We start from the raw sequence: 20,203 nt of genomic DNA on the forward strand, positions 1-20,203 counted from the left end.
TTCTTCTTCTTCTTCCTCTTCTTTCTTCTTCTTCTTTTCTTTTCTTCTTCTTTTTTTTCCTTGCCAGATATGTGGGCATATGGGTGAAATGGCATATACCATGTTACTGGAATGGCTTTAATTCGGGCAGTTAACAACCTGTTTTCTGTCAGCCTTTTGGCAGAGATGAGCTCACGGATCTGAACCCAGCCTCCTTGCCACAGTCCAGCACCTTAATGTCTAGGCCTTTGGCATCTGAGAGGGTCCACCCTTGCTTCTGAGGAGCCACCTCCAGGCTCCGGGGCCTCATGCATGGGGAACATGTCACCCCCATTGCTCGCCAGAAGGGAATGCAGCCACCTTGGTGGAGTTTGCATTTAAATCTGAATCTGGTCGCTTATTCGAGCCTCCTGAGGAAGTCTGTTCACATCTTTGAGCCTCAGTTTTCTTATCTGAGAAATGGGAATAATTATCCCTGTCTTGCAGGCTCCTTGTAGAGGTTGAAAACAGAACGCATACAAAGTGCTTAGCACAGAAGAAAGGCCCAGAAATGCAGGCTATTACAAGGATCAGTTTGCATCGTGTTCTAAAATTCAGCCTCCTCTGAGTATTTCAGTGTCCTTTTGAGTGTCCTAAAAATGCTTAATTATATTTAAATATAAAATTTGAATTAAGTGAAATTCACTTAATTTGGAGACTCTTTAGACAAATGGGCTATAAATTCCTTATAATGTTCAAAAGCGGATACGCTGGAGAAGGACCCCCACAGGGTACAAAACAAGCTCATTCTTTATGAAATGCTACAAATTTGACCATTACTTAGTAGACATGTAACAGCAGATATACTTAAAGGGCCAAAAAAGACTGGGGGGAGAAATGGTACGTACACTTGGATAGATAAAACATTCTCAAAAGGAGCGTGCGTGTTAGGTGAACCGGTCATGAAACGGAGAGCTGTTTGCGTCCTACCAAGCAGTGAGGGAGGGAGGCTCCGGCCACACAGGGGAGGCAGCTACTGTCAGCTGCTATCTTCAGGCTAAAAGAGCCTAGAAGCATCAAGCACGGGGGTAGAGACACCTGAGGCCCAGAGGGGGCTCATCATCCACACAGGCTGAGCCAAAAGCCAGGCGTTTTGACCCCAGGCCAGCCCCCTTGACATTGCCCTGTGCCCTGTCATGGAGCTCCATCAATTTCCCAAATTGTTCCCTTTTCCCCAGGCTTCTCTCCAGCCCACCCGTGACCCACCTTCCCATACCCCACCAGCCCAGTTACAAATGGTGGTTTTCTGTTTATTGCTCAAAACCAAAAATCCAGAAGCGAAGGTGGGGAGATTGTGGGTTGGGAGATGGCATGAAGCGGGTAGGGGGCCTTGGCCCTGCTTTCCCCCTTCATCCCTCTTCTTCTGACCCTCCAGAGCCCAGGGGTGAGGCCCGGGGCCAGAACATCTGGGAAGAGCCTTCAAGGCCAAGGGAATAGCAGAACTCTCAGGCAGTCCTTGGGGGGGGGGGGGGGGCGTGCCCTGGGCCGGAGGGGCCCCAGGAGTTGCAGGAGGGCTGAGTTCCCCTCCCAGGGTCCAAAAGCCAGTAGGGTGGGAGGGAAGGGGCAGGCCCCTTGTTTGGCAACTGAGAAGAGGAGGCTTGGGCGGCAGGATGCTGGTTTATTTACTGTAGGGTCCCCGGGGCCGTCAAAGCCCCCTCGTGGGACCAGGAGACTATTTACACAGCAGGGAGGAAAGGAGCCAGAGACGAGGTCCTGTACTCCTCCCTGCCCAGAGTGGAGAGGGGAAGGGCGTCCTGGGTCCTGCAGCCTTAGTCTTGGGGTTCAGATGGAAACTTCATACTCCCGTGTATCCTGGAGACAGAGAGATGGGGTCAGTTGCTGGAGCGGGATGGGGATGGAGGAGGGAACAAAATGGAAGGAGGCATCCACCAGGGAGGGGAAAGACCCTGGGTTTTTAAAATAACATGGATCATGAGGTTTGGGAGCCATGGGGTGGGAATGGGGCTGAATCTGGCCCAGGGATATTCGGTTCATCTTACGGTATATTAAAATCACACACAAATCTGAGTTTTTGGGTTGTCTTGAACAACTGGAAGACCTGGCAACTGGGCCTAAGTTTCCACTACAGACTAGATGGGGCACAAGTTGGCTCCTTAGCCACAGTCCCCACCACGCCTCCACTCCCGACCAGGCACGCCCGACTTGCTGTGTTGCAGCTGAGTTTGAAATCCCCAAGACGGGTATTACAGAGACTTTGAGAGAAAGACCTGGAGCCCTGGGGGAGCTGAGAGATGTAGCTCTCCAGGGGGAGGGGAAGAGCTCACCCCAGCTTCATACAGTGGGTTGCTGAAGTCTGACTCCACAGTGATGGGGCTGTAGGAATGGGAGCCCGAGAAGCCGAAGAGGGATTTTCCCTGTAGTCTGGGAGAGGGAGGAGATAGAGGGGCTTATCGAGAGGTGAGCCCCCAACCCCCCCCTCACCCAAGCGTCTGTGCCAGGCAGGCAGGACGTCTGCCCTGGCGAGGAGCTCCCCGAGTAGGGTACTTACTTGGTGTAGTATATGTAAACGCCACTGCCGAGGACAATGACCAGGCCTAGGGGCAGCAGGATGGCCAAGGCGAGGTTCCCACCCTCCAGCTGCCGCGACGGGTCTGTGGTCTGGGTCACTGGGGAGAGGAGAGGCCAGTGAGCTGGGGCTGGGCCCAGCCCTGGCCTCTCCCAGCCTCCTGCCCTGGGCCTCGAACCCTGGGCCTCACCCCTCCGGGGCCTGGCCTCCTGCCCCCGGCCTCTGCCTTGCCCTCCCGACTTGGCCAGGCCTGGGTCTCCACCTGTGCCCTCACTGACCTTCCAGTTTTCGGTTGTCCAGGAGCTCCTCATAGGCCACTGCAGGGAGAGGAGGGGGAGGGACGGGGTCTGAGCCAGGGAGGGAAGGAGGCTGGGTAGAGGCCGGGAGCCCAGTGGGGCTGGGCTGGACAGCCTGGTTCTCTCTGCCCTCTGCTCAACCTAAACGTTATCCTTCCTTTGGTGGGGGCGGGGGGAGGAGTAGTCAGGGCAGGGCCTTCTTCCTCCTCCAGACCCCAAAAAGTTCAGGGTTTTTGGGCGGTCTGAACGAATCGGGTCTGTAGAATTTGTCAAAAATGGTGAACCTGAGACCTATCCAGAGGGCAAGAGACTTCCAAGCCAAGGCCCCCTCTGCTACATCCCTTAGGACAATTCCATGACCTTGAAATTCCCCAGGACCCCTGGGTGTACTTGTGAGGATCAGAGCCCACAGGAGGTGAATGGGGAGCTCAGCAGGGTTACCGTCGCTCTCAAATTTGCTACTACCTGACTTTCCCAGTCCCATCACTCCCCAGACCCTGCCGTGCCCCCTCCTGCCCTGTCTGCCCGGGCACCTTTGCAGAGTGGGGGCTGGCTCGTCCACTGGGAGGGGTGACCGGGCACACAGGTGATGGTGACCTCGCCGATGAGCTCAAAGCCCTCATAGCAGAAGAAGCGCAGAGACTCGCCGGCCTGGTAGTGATGCTTGTACAATGTCTGATAGCCGTTCTCTGGCACCCCTGGGTTCAGGCACGGCTCATACTTCACTGCAGGACATAAGGCAGTCACCTGCCGGCTCGCTGCCGAGCAGGCCACCCAGCCACCCTTCCCAGGGTGTCCACAGACTCACAGGCACACTTGGGGACCCGGTCGCTCCACTTGGGTGTGCCCGTGTCCCGGCTGTAGCAGGTGAGCACGGCCGCCCCCTCCAGGCTGTACCCGGGCAGACAGCGGTACTGGACGTGGGAGCCGACAGGGAAGCCAGCGTCTGAGGTGGTACGGTGCCCGTTGGTGATCTCACCAGGGTCGGCGCAAGTCATGACTGTTGGCAGGAGGGCAAGTTCAGGGGGAGCTGAGGCCTTAAAAGATCTCCTGGAAGCTGAGGGCCGGGAGCCGCCTGAGCCATGGGCCATCTTCCCCCTAAGCAAACCCCCATCTCCCACCACTTCCTCCAAATGAAGAGATCAGAAGTTGGAAAAATGCAAAAAACGGTGCACTTTAGATTTCAGGCTTCTTCCGGAAAAGAGCGGTGGGGGCAAGCCAGGCCCCCATCCGAGGATGGAATGGGAAATATTTCGCCCCTGTACCAGAGCATATGAACTACATCCCAGCGCCGCCGGCCCCGCACGGTGGATCTTAGGCGGGACAGCAGCTGTGCTCTTTAGAGGGGCCCAGCCCTCCTGCTCCACTCGTCCAGTCATTCCCAGTACCCTCCACTCACTCGCACAGCCTGCCCTGCAGGTGCTTGTTTACAACCTTGTTGAGCAAGTAACAATCAGAGCCATTTCTTGTATATGGACCTCTGCTAAATGCTTTACAAACAGTATCCTATACCCTGATGATCCCGAGACGTCACCGTGACTCATCTAGTGGGGCTCAGGGCGGTCAAATAGCTGGCCCATGGTCCCTCAGCCCCGTCACAGCCCCAGAGCACTGGGCTGAGACTCAGAGACTTGGGCCTCAGCTCAGCTTCAGGCTCAATATGCTGCCTTGGGCAGGCCCTGTCCCCTCTGGGCCCTGCCTCCATCCCTTCCCCTGTCCTGTCTGGGTTTCAGACTGGACATCCTGTCAATCCTTCTAGAGATGGGGAGCTGTGTCAACCGGAAAGTTTCCCTTGTGTCCAGCCCAAATCTGTTTTCCTGAACTTAACCTCATCGGTCCCACCATTGCCCCCCAGGGCCAGGTGGAAGACCTACAATCCCATATCCTGTGGCAGGCTTCCCAAAATTTGGAGAAAATGACAAGACGCCACCGCTTTCTGCTATTCTAAGAGATAAACACTTCTAGCTCCTTCAAATATCACCTCCTCTGTGAAATCTCCTGTCCTCTCCCTGGAACAATGAACCGCCCCCCTTCCCACAGCCCTTCTGTATTATTTATAGCAGCTACTAAATTGTTCACCCGCAGAGGTACTGTGTGAAAACTCTTCACAGCCCTTATTCCTGTTTCACCGATGAGGCAGCCACGGCTCACAGATGTTAAGCACTTTGCCCCGAATCACCCTGCAGTTACGCTCTATAATATCTTGAGCTGTTTAAGTGTCCCCCTTCTGGACTGCGAGCTCCGCCAGGGTCAGGAGGGACCCCAGCCCCTCGGCATAACCGCAACCCAGCATGGGGCTTCAATGACTGCATTAAAATAAACCAAGTTCTCTGACCAGCCTAGGCCCCAGCAAAGTGACTCCCCGTAACGTCAAGGGTGGGGGACTGAGACTGGAGCGGGGTCTAGAAGGGGAAGAGCGGAACAGAGTTGACGGGGGCGGGCCCGGGGAAGGGCGGGACTCTGACGCGACAGAGGCGGGGCCAGGAGGCGGTGGAGGCGGGACCACGAGAAGGTGAGGCGTGACCCAGAGGAAACCGGGTCAGAGCTCGGAACAGTGCACGGGAGAGGGGCGCAATGGTGGGAGATGAGAGTGGGGTCCAGAGGGGACAGTTTCGGGACACCGAGGATCAGAGGAGTGGAACCCAAAGGGTTAAGGGACGGGGCCTGAGTAAGATCCGGGCAGACTCCACAGCGAAGGGTTGAGAAACTCGGCCGGGACAGGGGCGGGGGCAAAAGGGGACGGAAGCCGGCCGCAAAGGGGATGGGCGGAGCCCAAGCGGAACGGCCAAACCCCGACGGGCAGGGGCGGGGCCATGAGAGACCTGGGCGGGGCCCGGGCTCACTCTTTTGGCAGGCGGGCGGCGCCGCGCTCCAGGACAGGTCCCACTGGCAGGTGAGGATGTCGGAGCCGAGCAGCTCGTAGCCAGGCTCGCACTGGTAAGTAAGCACCGTGCCCCGGATCAGGTCCCCGTGGGAGGCCGTCCTCCAGCCCCACTCCGGAGGTGGCAGCTCCGGGCACGTGTCGTTCCTCGGGACCTCTGCAGCGGGGAGACAGCGAGTTTGGAGGCCGGCTCCGGGAGCCCTTCCAGCCTCGGGGGCCGCGCCCCTCCCGGGATCTCTGGCCTGCCGGACCCCTGCACATTTCAGGACCCTAGGCCTCGGTACCTTTGAAATGCAACACGAAACCCTGCCCCAGGCCCGGGTTTGGGGGCCCTGGCGGTGCCTGGAACTGTAGCGTGAGGTCAGGCCCAGAGGAGAGGAGGCGGCGGCGCGGTTGAGGTCCCCGCAGCTGGGCCAGGACTCGGGCGCTGGGACCGTCCCCGTCGAACAGTGTCAGCATGTCCCCTTCACGCACATTCAGGCTGCAGGGAGTGGAACCAGATGTGCGGGCTGGGTTACGATTGGCCCCTCCTATCCCGTTCTGCCCAATCCCTAACTCAGTTCATTAGTAACCCTACCTGCTTTCCACCCTGTCCACATTCCCCCATCTCAGGTCTGGCCGCCCTTTGAGCAATTATGGGCTTCTCTGTGCTAGCCCCTCCGGGTTCCACTCGTTCTGTGGCTCTTCCCAGTTCCTGTTTCCCGATTCCCAGCCCAACTCCTTAGGAACTCCTCGCACTCTCTGGCCCCTCCCCCATCGCCAGGTGATGCCCAGTCTGGCTCAAGTGCAGCTCTGACCAGTCACAGGCCATGCTCTTTTCCCACGGGCCCAACTCCCCGCCCGGCGGGAGTGTCCGCTTTGGGGCCCTCCCCACTTCTGGTTCCATCCGGTCACATGGCCATCTCATACCAAATCAGCTCACTGGCCTCTCCCCACACCCACGGCCACCTCGCGTGATGATGACGAGGCCTGGTGACTAGGCCGCAGTTTGGGCCTGGGTTCCTGGAAACCCCTCCAGGGGCAGCCTCAGAAATAGCCAAAGAGTGAGAGACACCAGGCCAGAGCCCTCTTTTCACACTACAGCCCCTGCAGAAGGCTGCATTACCCATGTCCTTGTCCAGAGTCTCCTGGACAAATCAAAGGCGATTTGTACCTAGGTCTTCCTGACAACCCACACCCCCATCCTGAACCCTCAGTGGCCTCTTTCATCTTGCATAGCCAGCCAGGCTCACAGCACAGGCTAGGCTGTTGTCATACCACACTTCACTGAGCCCACAACCCATCACACCCCGGGCTGCACCTGACGTACATCTCAACTTGGAGCAAGATGCGCTTCTCTTCCTGGACGTGCAGGCCCCACACGCAGTCCTGGCCGGGGCTATAGCTCTGGGGCCAGTCGGGAGAGAGGACCACACCAGCCGCCTCTGACAGCTCCCCTCCACACATGGCTGGGGGACAGGGGGGGCAGAATCAGAACTCAGTCTTCATTTCACCAAGGGCCTCGCCACTCCCAGCTGGGTGCACCAGACCGCCTCACAGGCTCCCTGTTATCTATTACCTGGGCCCAATCCCTGGCCCTTCTCTCACCTAACCCCGCCCACTCTCCAGCCTATGCATTACCCCCCATCCCATGACTTAGCTCCAGCTAGAGCTCTTCAAGACATTTGGGTTGTGACCCCTAAATTCTGTAACAAACCCACCAATTTATTCAGCTAAGAAAACTATCTCTGAAAAGGACAAGGATTTACCCAAGGCCTGGGTTTACTGGGTTTGGATATGCAAGTCTCCTTCCTGAATGGCCTTCCTAAGATGCCCAGCTCGGGGGTAGTCTGCAGACCAAAGGAGCTCCTAGGGATGTGGAGGGCTCACCCTTGCAGGCTGGCTCTGTGTCGTTCCAGTGGGGTTCTGTGGGATCCACACATTCGATGGCATTTGGGGGGCCAGGGGGCTCCAGGGCATATCCTGGGAGGCACGAGAAAGTGGCCAGTGCCCCTGGGCGGTACTCAGGGTCCGTGGTGGTGACATTGCCATGTGCCAGGAAGGGAGCGAAGCAGCGATCTTCTTCAAAGGCTAGAGATGGGGTCAGTCCCAGGAAGTAAGCATGAGGATAGGCCTCAGGGGATCTCAGACTGGGGGTACTTGGGCTGAATTCAAGTGTGGTTTGGCCACTTGGTGGGCTGTTTAAAATGGAATGCCTTTGGGCTTAGCTTTCACCCTCCAGTCTCCCGAAAATCCTAACCCCTCTCACTCACACATATATGTTACCTTCCTGGCCTCTAGAGGGAAACCCCTAGGCTAGTCAAATCCCAGTCCCCATTCTACGGATGAGGAAACTGAGGTCCACAGACAAAAAAATCGCTTGCCCAATGTCACACAGAATCAGGTCTCAAACCCAGATTGCTTGATTCCCAGCCAGAGCCACTTGGTTTTGGAAACTGCAGAGGAGGGAGGGGAAAGGGTGCCTTTGGAGAACTGGCTCATGCAGGTGTGTTCTCTCCTCAAAAATAACAGTTAGAAGGGCGCCTGAGTGCCTCAGTGGGTTAAGTGTCCGACCCTTGGTTTCGGCTCAGGTCATGACCTCAGGGTCGTGGGATCAAATGGAGTTCCACATTGGGCTCTGCACTCATCAGAGAGCCTGCTTGTGTATTCTTTCTCTCCCTCTGCCCCTCCCGCCACTCATGCTCTCTGTGTCTCTCTCTCTCTCCCTAAAGTAAATAAATAAATCTTAGAGAGAGAGAGTGCAGGGGTGGGGAGGGGCAGAGGGAGAGGGAGAGAGAGAAATCTCGAGCAGACACCCCGCTGAGCGCAGAGCCCGACTTGGGTCCTGATCTCACGACCCTGAGATCATGACCTGAGCTGAAACCAAGAGTCGGCCGCTTAACTGACTGAGCCACCCAGGTGCCCCATAAATAAATCTCAAAAACAAACCAAAACAAAACACAGATTCTCCCCACCCTTGATTATCCATGCTGTAGCTAGAATCCAAAAGTGCAGCGAATGCAGAAGCTACTCAATTTTGACTTTGGACTAACTCAGCAAAAATGAACATTTGGAGATCATTTTAGTTTTTGCCCATGTGATCATGTCTTAGCTGCAAAACGATCAGAGGACTCTGAAGCTCATGGAGCAACAAGGGCCCACAACTAGGGAGGCAGACCTCAAATCTGGGAATTGTTTTCGCATTTTCAAATCTAACAGGCAACTTATTTTTCAGATCTGTTCTAGTTCACTGTTACTTAAACTTGATGAGGTGTCATGTCCAAATCCTATGCATCCATCAGGACCCAGCGCCAATTCCATTTCTCCCTTGATTCACACCAGGAACCAGCCCCTCCCCTCTCTGAGCATTTCACTTTCTTTGTCTCTCTCCTGCTACTGCTTGCACAAATCCTCTGCTCCAGACACACTGAAATTCTCTATTTCCCAAACAATACCAGGCCTTTCTCTACTGTTGCTCTCACTGTTCCATTCACCTGAGATGCTCATCCCTAATCTCCCTCTTTCAGAATTCTCTCTATCCTAGGGACACCTGGGTGGCTCAGGCAGTTAAGGATCCGGCTCTTGATTTCTGCTCAGGTCATGGTCTCAGGGTTGTGAGATTGAGCCCCACATTGGGCTCCACACTGGGCATGGACTCTGCTTGGGATTCTCTGTCTCCCTCTGCCTCTCCCCACCCCCTCTCTCTCACTTTCTAAAAAATAAATAAAATAATAAAATTCCATACAGTAAGGCCCAGCTCAAATGCCTCTTCTCCCATGATCACTGACCTCCTTGTTTCTACCCATCCAGCATCTAGTCCCCCTTCTTCTGCTCATAGCACTCCTACTTTCATTTTGGGACACATGCCTCACCCATTTCCAGTCTATGAGGTCCAGTTGGGGCCAACTATGGATGGTCATGTGATGTGGATCTGCCAATCATAACACCACCTGCCCCTAGCTTCAATGATTGGCTCAGGTGTAGACACATGACCTAAGCCAGAGAAATGAGAGCCCTTCCTGGCATTTTTGCCGAAGCTCTTAGCAAAGTGGTACCCTTTCTCTTTCTGATGGACTTCCTACGTTGGTGGTACATCAGCCTGGAACTGCTAGGTGCACCACAGACTGACAGCCTGACTGACAGTGAAGCCAACACAGAGGAAAGCACTGAGACATGAAGGTGCCTGGTCCCTTGGCTGTGTGCCTGGATCCAGCCCTCCGTGAAACTTAAACGGGAAAAGCCACCCCAGGAATTAGAAGGGGTCCACGCAAGGGGATCCTTGTAGTTTTGGGGTGGGGAGGAAGTTCATTTCCAGAGATCCAAACGCAGAGATGAGCAGGGACAGGGTATGTGCTTGTGACCATACTTGGCCATCAGCAAGACGGGAAAGTGCAGGAGTGGGGGTCCCTCAGGGGAGGGCACTTACCTTCAAATCGGAGGCTTAGCAGCAGGGGATTGGCAGGTGTCTCTGAAAGCAGCTCCACATAGAGGGACTGGGCATCACTGATGAGACCCCGCTCTGGGACGTCATCCATGTCCGAGTCATAGATGACTGGGGAGAGGGGACTCCCGCCTGAGCGCACCATCAGCCTGGGATGGACAGAAGGGTGGCCAGGAGCTCACTTTCCCCTCAGAAGCTGCCTCGCCTTTTGCTGGCTCTCCTAACTCACTTTCACAGCTATTATTTTCAAGCCTTGACTATGTAGCATGTACGCTAAGCCTTCACACATTTCATCTCATTTTCTTTTCACAAGAGCCCTCGAGTCAGTATGATTTATTATCCCTGATTTTATAGATGAGGAAACAGGCCCAGAAAGAGTCACCTGCCCAGTGGTAGCGCTGAGGTATCGGTTTGTTAGGCAAGAGATGGTACCAATGATGATGACGAAGACAAACACATTTACCAGGCTCACTGTGTGCCCGGCATCCTTCTAAGCACTTCACGTATCTTAACGCATTTATCCTCACAGAAACCGTCAGAAGGAGGTCCTATGATCTCCATTCTACTGAAGAGGAAACTGAGGCACACACAGAGTCAATGATTCGTCTAAGTTTGCACAGCTATACCGCCTAAGAAAGGGGGAGGACTAATCTGTGTTTGACACCCATTTTAACTGGGATCCACCCTGGATCTGTCTGACTCCCCACTGCAGCCTTCCTATTTCCCGGAGGTGGGGACCTCTGACCCAAGGCCCAGACCCTCACCGGTCATTGTCCTCATCCAGTGAGACCCTCTCGAAGTGCAGGTGAAGCCGGCGTCCCTCAGCTGCTTCAATGACCCAACGGCAGGTGAGGTTGGGCCCTGCCGCTCCCCCAGGCTCAGGGGACACGATGCGGCCCAGTGTAGCATTGTGGATGGTGCCACCACAGGATGCTGTGGGTAGAGGGGAGACATGTTAAAGCGACTTGTCCTCATGTCTTCAGAGCTGTTACATCCACACCTTTGGTTGGGACCTGGCCTCAGAGTGGTCTCTGCCTTACAGGCTCACCCCAGAGGATAGGACCTTTTCCAAGGCCATCACCCAGGAGGGAACCAGCCCTAGAATAGAAAGACCCCAGAATGGACACCCCCTAGGATGGAAATCCTGCTCATATGAACACTCCCTGGCATGGGGAGTTATGAGGGATCCCCAAAATTGAAGGCCTCAAATGGAAATCAAGATGGGATCCCCGGGATGAAGATTCTCCAGGATAGAGATCCTCTAAATATGGACCTCCAGAATGGTTTCCTCGAGGATGAGGAGTCTCTGAAAGAAGAGACCTCCAGAATGGTGACTCCCCCAATGGAAACACTGTAGGTAGGACATCCCCAGAGAGAGACCCCCACGCCCGCCAAGGATGGAGATTCTCCAAGGGTAGAGACCTTCTGTGTAAAGAGCTCCAGATGGAGACACCAGGATAGGGACTCTTCCAGACAGAAACCCCTTCAAGGTGGATGTTCCCCAAAGATAGAGGCCGCCAAGATAGTACCCTCCTAATGGGGCTTCCAGGACAGAAGCCCCACCTATCATGCAGGAGACTCACCCATGCAGCTGGGGGGTTCACCGCTCCAGGCTGGCCGGGTGCCGTTGAAGCAGATAAGGGTCTCCTCACCCTGCAGCTGGTAGCCTGAATCGCAGTGGAAGGTGGCAGTGCCCCCAGGGTGCAGGTCAGTCACGCTCACATCCCCATGGGCCGGCCGAGGAGGGAAGCCGCAGCTCAGGAGGTAGGCTGGATCAGGCAGGGCAGGGAGAAGGAGGACTTTTTTTCCCATGCCAACCTCTCTCACCAACCCCCTAGCACTTCCTTCCCTCTTCTCAGGTCCCCTGGTGGCACAGACGGCTCCATACTGGAGTTCTCATATGGGCACTTGGTCTCACGAAGAGGCAATCTCAACATTCCTTCTCTCCCCTAGTCTTTGTAATCCACCCACTTTGGCCTCCATTTTATAGATGAAGTATCTGAGACCCAAAGAAATTCTGGCTTTAGCACTCACTTGCTGTGGTGACCTCGGGCAAATCAGTTGACCACTGTGAACCCATCCAGCTCTAATAATAACATATAGTATTTGCAGAGCTTGTCCAGCTTCTAAAATGAGTTCATGCAGTGCTTTTGAGGTAGCCAGAGTAAGGCTGTGATCCATTTTCCAGATGTAGCAATTGGTTATTAAGTGCCTCATAGTATTTTCTCCCCTGTGCACACACACGCTCTTTCACTGAGGTGCATGGTGGGAATAGACCCTCAGCTTTCATCCAGAGGAGCCACATGAAACTCCTTTAGGAGCTTTGACTATCTTGTCATTGCAGACCTTAATACTCAGTGCCCCTTCAATGAATCCCCCCTCAATGAAGACGAAGTGCTAGGAAGGGCTTTGCTTTCCTTAAGGAACTGGTTTCTCTTCTCTCTTGCAGTGAGAACTGAGTGATCTCTCTTTTTGTGCTGGCTGCTAAGAAGCTCAGAACCAGATTAAGGCTTGTCCCTAGCAACGATGGCTTGTCCATCCACATTCTATTTTTTTCATCTTTAATAAGCACTTCCTGGTACCCATTTTCTTATTTGATTTAATTTTGCTGCACTCTTTTTTGAAAGCCTCCTGAAACTCTTGTGGAATCACAAGAGATAAAACAAATAAATAGAAAGTGACTGGGGGGAGCGCCTGGGCTTAGTCGGACGAGCATGGGACTCTTGATCTTGGGGCCATGTGTTCAAGCCCCATGTTGGGTGTAGAAATTACTTAAATAAGTAAACTTTTTAAAAAAGGAAGGAAGGAAGAGAGGGAGGGAGGAAGGAAGGAAGTGACTTGGCAGTAGACAATGGACTCCAAATTTGGTCCTGACACAGTTCTGTGTGTCTGTTTCTGGGTAGCCATGCTTGGGAGGTACCAGCTTGCCTGGGCCTTTGTTTTTGCTGACTCTCCAGCCCTAAGTGATTCTGTCAGAGATCTGGTCTCCCTACTTCAAAATTCAACAAGCATTTCCTTGGCTGGGTGCTAGCGCAGAGAGGTGAAAAAGACCCAGGCCTTGTCCTGTGAGCGTCCGCAGTCTCTACTGAGATAGACCCCAAAAGCTTCTAGAACACAGTGGTTTAAATGAGTATTAGCCTCTTGATGGCTCTCCACGACCAACGGAATCAAGCCCAATGCTTTGGATTGACATTCAAGCCCCTTCCCACTGCCAGGTCCAGCCCAACACCTCCAGCTTCAGTTCTTAGCACCCACAACCCATATAGCCTACACAGTGTAGTTTTGTGACTTCATTTCCCCTACCTGCAAGACCCTTTTCCCACTCTTTCTCATCTTTCAAGGAGTAACTTAAGTACCACCTCTTCCAGGAAGTCTTCCTGACCCCTCCCCTCTCCCATAGAGTTAGTCTCTTTCTTGCCTCCACACCTGTGCATGCATAATTTTATCATCACATGAACTGCCGCCTCTTGCTATGGTGAGACTGAACCAGGCCTTATTTATTTTGTCTCCCAAAAGCCTAGCCTAAGCGATCCATCGATGCAGCCCAGAGGTGGTATGCAACCATACAAACTGGATTGGGAGACAGGCACACCCGACTTCCAGTTCTAGCTCCGCGACTTATTCGCTGTTTCACCTTGGGCAGGTGATGCCACCTCGGGGGGTGGGGGGGCTGTCACCTGTAAATAGCAGTAATAAGTCCCATCATTGACAACCAGCCTTCCAGTTAAAGGAAAGAGACACATAAAGTGCTCAGAAAATCTTAAGCACTTGTCCCTCAGTCTCGATTGACAAATGACTGGGAGTCGGGGCTGAGGATGTGCCTTCCGACTCTGTGGTGTGCTTGCGGGTGTCTGAGCGATCCCCGTAAGCCTTTGTTCCTCTCAGGGTGGAGTGGCCAGTGGCCACCCTTGGGGGTGCCGCGAGAAGCGCAGGAAACAACAGTTGGCACCAGGGTTTTGTAAACGGGAACGTTTGCTGGGCTTGGGGCGAGTGGTGACGGAGCCTTTGACCTTTCAGAGAAGCTAATGAGGCCACTCTGGACCAGAGGCCCCAGCTAGTGCAGACTGGGGAGGGCTTAAACAGGGCCTCGGTCCCAGAGGTGCCTGGAGAAGCCGCAAGGCAGGGAAGACTGTGGCAGGTAATGAAGGCCAATTTATGCAATAGCCCTGCTTCCCCAAATGTTCCACTTTGTCTAAAGAGTCCTATTTTCAGTGCCCTAGGGAAGTGGCTGCGTAAGGGAGCCAGCAGGGAGCCATTTTGTACCATTGGAAGTCCAGCCCTTGGCTCTAAGCCCTCAGGCATGCCCTTGCTCCCTGCTGACCTGACCACCAATTACGTGGCCCCCAACTCACTGGCCCCTCTGTGAATAGGTCTCTCCAGCTTGCACCTATGAGTCCCTGGGGCCCAAACAGAGGCCTCAGGAGAAACTGGAGAGGGTATGAGGCAGGGATACGGGTTGTGTGTGTCCTGGATAAGGCCCACAAGGGATCTGAGGTCAGCAGAGCACACAAGGGGCAGGCAAGGCCATGAGGTGATGTGAAGGGGACATTGGCCCAAAACATAGTTCCCTCTCTGTTTCTGAGCAGCGCAGGAAGGGACTTTGGAGATGGCAGCAGTGTCTGGAAAGGGACAGTGGGCTGGGCCCCTGGCCTCACACACACACACATGCTAGAACATATGCTTGCACTGTGGGAAGGTTCCCGTACACACAGGTGAGTACGGATGTACACCTGTGTGTAGGTTGTCTGTGGGTGGTGCTCATGAATGCAGTCGTGCATGGATTCAGTCCCCTCCCACACCCTCCGAAGTCAGCAAGATCTTTCTAGGTCACAAATCTGAGGCTGTCACTATCTTGCTTAAAACATATCGAAATGTTTCCATGTCCCTTGCAGGATAAAGTAGTCTGTACTCCTTACTGAAGCTGACGAGGCCCTTCATGATCTGAATCCAACCTGCCTCCTGGTCTGCTCTCTTGTAGCCTGCTTCTCTCCCACCACTTTCTGGGCTTTTCTGTAGCAGTGACTGACATTTCTGCACTCTCACTGTGTACCAGACACTATTTTAAGCCCTTGATATGTATTATTAGTTAATTTGGGCTTCCTGATAACACCATGAGCCAAGTATTATGATCCCCATTTTTCAGATGAGACAGTGAGGCACAGAAAGGTTAAGTAACTCACCCCAGGTCACATGGCTAGGACAATTCTATCTTCCATGCTAAATTACTTCAACTCCTCAAGGGGGTCATGCTTTTTCATCCATCTGGACACCTGTCTTCCTCTTTCTCCCCCTCCCACCCTTCCCTAGTAGCTCGTCTTTTGGGTCCCAGCTTCGTTACCTCCTCCAAGAAGGTGTCCCTATATTCCTTAGGAGAAATTTAGGTCCCTTTGAAATTTGTTCCCTCTGCCTGTGTTTCCTTCCTCATAGGGATATAGGCCCTTATCTCACTGAATTATAATCATCCTGATGACTTGTCCATCTCTTTACCTAGAATTCTGAGTTCCTTGAAGATTTACATCTGGCTTGTTCATTCCTCTCCCTACGGACAGCACAGGGCCAGTATGAAATGGGTGCTCAATAAACATTTGTTGAGTGAATGGATGAACTGCCACTCGGATGGGTGCACACCCAGACACAGGTCTGTGAGTGTGTGAAATAAGTGTGTATAGATCTCCTCTGAGGGCTCTGCCCCCCAGGGTCCTAGTCCGGAGGAAAAGCCCCTGACATCTCCTTGTGCTTAGAAGCTTCCCAGAGATGTCTCTTGTGCCCAGTGTGGCCCCTGCCCTTCCACCAGCACCCCAGACTCCTCACCCTGATAGTGGATCCGGAAGCCACTGCCCCTGGGGACCCGTGGGCTCTGGAAGTGCAGGAGCAGCCGATTGGTTGGACTCCGAAGGACCTGTCCTTCTCCCAGCATGGAGGAGTTAGCAAGGAGTCGGGGGGCCAGGCCTGGGGACCCCCCACCAGCCAGCACCAGGAGTTCTTCCTCCCGAGATAGGTTCAGCATCTGCACCTAAAGAAGCCAGACCCAGACCCCCCGCCCCCCAGGACAAGTCAGTCAGGGTGGGTGACCCTTAAGTCCCCCACCGTCTGTTTTCCTTTCCCCTGAATGTGGCAGCCCAGATACCACCGTGACATTGGCCATATTATAGACCTCCAGGAGAGTCTTTGAGATCCTCAGAAAACAGGCCCATTTGAGTCAGAAAAGTTTCTCTGATTCCCAGGCCAAACCTGTGCACACACCTGGGCCCAGAGGAAAGCGCTTGGGGGCTTCAAAGTCCAGTTACCTGGATCTCGATGCCGTAGCCGGGGTAGACGTGGATGCTGTATGTGCAGTCCAGGAGCCCCGCCATGCGGCTGGCGGCACTCCGCAAATCTGGAGACTCCACGTGCCCTTCGCCCTCCGAGATGTTGTTATTACACAGAACTAAAGAGATACAAGTGGCTGGAGTCGAGTGAATCCCTGTGTTCTTGCCCTCCCAGCCAAGCAACTCCGGGAGCCCTCACCTGTCTTGTCCCCAGCACCCCTCGCCATCTTTATCCGCTGCTCCCTCCCCCACCCGTGTCCACTGTAATAGAGAGAAAACACATAGCACGGTGCTGGTACACAGCAAGGAGAAACACATGCCAGCCTTTATTATTATTGAGCAGAGGCCCCTCTCCCATCGGGACCCAGACCCCTTCTTCCACACGTTTCCAGCAGCCTCTCCCCTTGCCTGCCACCCGCCTCTCCCACATTCATGCTCCTGCACACTGTCCCTATCCCCTTTCAAACGCCTCACCTGGGCTGGTCACCGTGGTGGTAACAGTTGTCGTGGTGATGATCGTGGTCGTGGTCTCCTCCTCTCCTCCTTCAGGCCCGAGGGGCGGGCCTGGGGAGGCGGGGCCAGGAAGGGGCGGGGCCGTGGTTCCTGGGGGCGGGGTCAGCAGCTCTGGTGCGGTGGGGCCGGCACCCCTGCCCCCTTTAGGGGTTACAGCTGTTGTCAGAGGCCCTGTCCCTGGCTCAGTGGCCCGTGGCAGGGAGGGCGCTGCAAGAGTCTGGCCGGCTGGAGGGGTGGCTAGTGTGGGGTCTGGATCAGATCCTGGGACAGTGCAAGGGAAGTCAGGGCGCAGAAGGAGCAAACTGGTGGGCCATGGGTGGGGAGCAGGGCTGAGGGAAACTGGGGGCTCCCCCACTGAACCCAAAAGACCTCCCCCACAAGGTGCAGGCCCCCCACCTCTCCCGCACCCGAACTCTGCACCCCCTCCCAAGGCTTCCACAGCCTGGCCTCCCCACACCCCCCCCTCCACCTCTCTACCCAGGCCCTTCTTCTTGGCTCTCTCGGACAGTCTTCTTGAACCTCCCCATGCTCCCCCGTTCAGACCCGGCTCTCTTTCCTGCGCACCACTTTCTCCCTCCTCTTTCTCTCTTTTGCTCTCTCTGGAACTCTTCTTCTCTGTTTAGTCTTCTTGTGGCTCTCTGATTTTATGATTCTAAATCTGCTACTCTCTGCATTTCTCTCTCTCCCCTTTATTCCTCAGACTCTGGTTCTCTGAGTTTCCATCTGTCTTTCTCTCTGATGGTCTGTTTTTCTGTCTGGCTCTGGCTCTTGATCATTTGGTCTCAATTGCCCTGGTTCTCTGTCTATGCTGTTTTGACTCTCTCTAACCATCCCTCTCTGAATGTCCCTGGCTTGGGTCCCCATCTCCCCGAGTTAATGTCCCTCCCTCTTTCTCTGTGTCACTCCTGCCACTCTGGGGGCCTCACCCGGCAGGTAGCCCATCTCTGGACCCCTCCTCAGCAGGGCCCCATGGAGCAGCTCGGCCAAAGCCTCAGAGGCTGCTGTGGGGGCCTCACTTCCAGGCTCTGGCAGTGCCTCTTCTTCCTTCAGGGGCAGACCTAGGAGATGAAGTTGTGTGAGCCCTTCCACTGCCCCACACTCCTTCCTTCTCCAGAAAGATCTTTTCCAGAGCTCTTCCTCTCTCCTCAGTCAGCTGGGCCTGCAGAAGCTCAGAGGGTCCCAGACTGGGCTGAGAGCCAAGATTGGAGGAGGGGCTCCCAGCTGCCCCTCACACTCCTACACCTTTCTCTCCACCCCACCCCCCTCCCAGGCTGTGTGCGCCTTCGGTGAGCCTCTTGGCTCTTATGAACCCTGGACAGCACCAGCGGAGTGGAGAGGGGCCACGGTGCTACCTTCTTTTTCCCCTCGATGGTGCTCTTCCCCCAACCCTGGAGCTCTGCGGAGGGTCTGGCAGCACCTTCCAGCCCTCGCTTCCGCAATGCCCAGCTTTCTCTCTGGGTTTCTATCTCTGCAGTATGGCTCTCTCTCTCTCTCTCTTTCTCTCTCTCTTTCATTCTCTGCAGTCTCTGCCCGCTTCCCTGGAGTCTGGCGAGGGGTCAGAATAGAGGACTGAATATGTGGGCTCTGAGCACGGCCTCTGTTCATCTGTCTTTGTCCATAAGTCCAAGAACATTTGCGTGTGCAGTGCCTGGCATCTCTCCCACCCAGGTACCCTGCATGCTTCTGCCGCCTCCGCAGACATCCCCCCAACTTCCCCAGCCCTTCTTCCTGGATTTAGCCCCAGAGACGCTGGTAAAAGCTCCCCTCATTCATTTCCCCACCTTCTCAGTATTGGGGTTTAGGGCTCCAAGTATAAGCCAGAAAGCCCCGGCTTGCCACTTCTCTGTCAGCTGTACCCCTCCCCTCCCCCAGAAGCTTGGAAAGCCCAGGATGTTGAGAGAAAGGATGGTAGAGGACCCAGCTGGGGACCTTCCCCGGGCCTACCCCCATGCTCCCATGTCCTTACCCTGAATCCAGGGACAGCTCAGCAGAATTAGGAACAGCAGCTGGGGAGGCGGCGGGTGCTGGGCCCTGGGAGTCCCCATGGCGACTCACACCGATTTCTCTCCTCTGCGCCTCTCCTAAATTATCTAGCTGTCACCTTTCCTCTGTCTCCTTTTATCTTTCCCTTTAATTTTCTCCCCCACCCCCTTGCTAGCAGTTAGCAAGGAAGACAATTTCTCTGCCCCTTGGGATGGAGGGGCAGAATTGAGCTGGGGGTCGCCTGGATCCCGCCCCTCCTTGCCCAATCTCCTCTGTCCTCTGCTATCGGGTCTGTGGGAGAGGGGGCGCGGCTCCGGCTGCAGGGGGTGGGACCGGGAAGGCCGAAGGGGCTGGGTCGCCTGGGTTACCCTCTCGCTGGGGCGCCTGGGTCCACCGAGCTAGCTGGATCCCAAGCTGGGGGAGTGGGGAGAGGCAAGATAGCTTCTGGGGGTCTGGGGTGGGGTCGAGGATCGGGAGGGTCCCTACTGTGCTCTAGCGGGGCTTGGTGGGGGGGAGGGGGTTGCGGAACCTGGAGAGCCGAAGCTCGGGCACTGGAGCTGCGGGAGGGAGAAGCTGAGAAAGGTGTCGAGCCCACGTCAGATCCTGGGGACGGGCGAAGGGAGGGGCCTGGGATTTATTTGGGGGCGACGGGGGGGGGGGAGGAAGAAGGAGGAAGTGCAGATGGAGGAAGGAGGGACCACATGAGCCAGACCGTAATCCTCACTCCCGCGGCCCCTAGGGGAGGCAAAGGAAACTCTGGTCCTAGCTGTAATTACAACCCTTTCCCCCAGCCTTTCCAGCACATCTGGAATCTGAATCTCCTCTTCCCAGGGTGCCGAGGGGCGGCACAGCTGGGTTCACGCTTGCTCAGCTCCCCAATATGCCCCCTGCCCACATCCAGACACCTCCCCCCTCCCCACGGGACTTCCCTTTCCCTTTTACAGCTCCTGTGAATTTGCCTCCTCCAGGAGAATGGCAAATTTCCACGTTTATGAGAAGTCGAAGGGGCGACAGGCCAAGATCTGGGAAGGAGAGACCCCTTCTCTTACATACATGACCCCGGCCAGCTGCCAGGCAGCTTCAACTTTGATTTTTTTTTTTCTCCTGGCCTCCCTCACAGCGCCTCTGGGCGCCTTTTTCAGCACCACCAGCTAGCGGACAGCTCTTCCCGGCCCCGCCGGAGCGGGCCCGGCCCCAGACGCCGCGGGCGATTGGCTGAAGCCGCCCTCACTGTCAATCAGGCTCCCGGGGGTGGGG

The 20,203-nt window shown here is 55.2% G+C and overlaps 1 protein-coding gene across 1 annotated transcript; it reads right to left on the reverse strand.

The window, feature by feature from the left end:
- Positions 1 to 1,629: 1,629 nt before the first annotated feature.
- On the reverse strand, positions 1,630 to 19,276 carry SEZ6L2 (seizure related 6 homolog like 2). The gene is made up of 18 exons (XM_034988917.1): positions 18,930 to 19,276; positions 17,890 to 18,021; positions 16,925 to 17,224; positions 16,430 to 16,569; positions 15,954 to 16,155; positions 11,726 to 11,911; positions 10,907 to 11,075; positions 10,128 to 10,291; positions 7,592 to 7,792; positions 7,032 to 7,170; positions 6,007 to 6,203; positions 5,685 to 5,879; positions 3,650 to 3,841; positions 3,375 to 3,566; positions 2,824 to 2,862; positions 2,528 to 2,645; positions 2,304 to 2,400; positions 1,630 to 1,830 (listed from the first exon to the last, which is right to left on the reverse strand). Exons 1-18 carry the CDS (start codon positions 19,006 to 19,008, stop codon positions 1,801 to 1,803), a joined length of 2,772 nt encoding a protein of 923 aa, XP_034844808.1. The 5' UTR covers positions 19,009 to 19,276; the 3' UTR covers positions 1,630 to 1,800.
- Between the last annotated feature and the right edge of the window lie 927 nt (positions 19,277 to 20,203).

This window comes from Mirounga leonina, unplaced genomic scaffold (assembly GCF_011800145.1).
Source record: "Mirounga leonina isolate KUSES-001 unplaced genomic scaffold, KU_Mleo_1.0 Mir_454, whole genome shotgun sequence".
NCBI lineage: Eukaryota > Metazoa > Chordata > Mammalia > Carnivora > Phocidae > Mirounga > Mirounga leonina.

Coding starts and splice junctions, on each gene's coding strand:
- SEZ6L2 (XM_034988917.1), bottom strand. CDS start 19,008: ATGGGGACTCCCAGGGCCCAGCACCCGCCGCCTCCCCAGCTGCTGTTC. Junction 16,570..16,924: donor CACCACGGTGACCAGCCCAG/GTGAGGCGTTTG, acceptor GTATCTCTTTAG/TTCTGTGTAATAACAACATC. Junction 2,401..2,527: donor GTTTACATATACTACACCAA/GTAAGTACCCTA, acceptor TCCCTCTCCCAG/ACTACAGGGAAAATCCCTCT.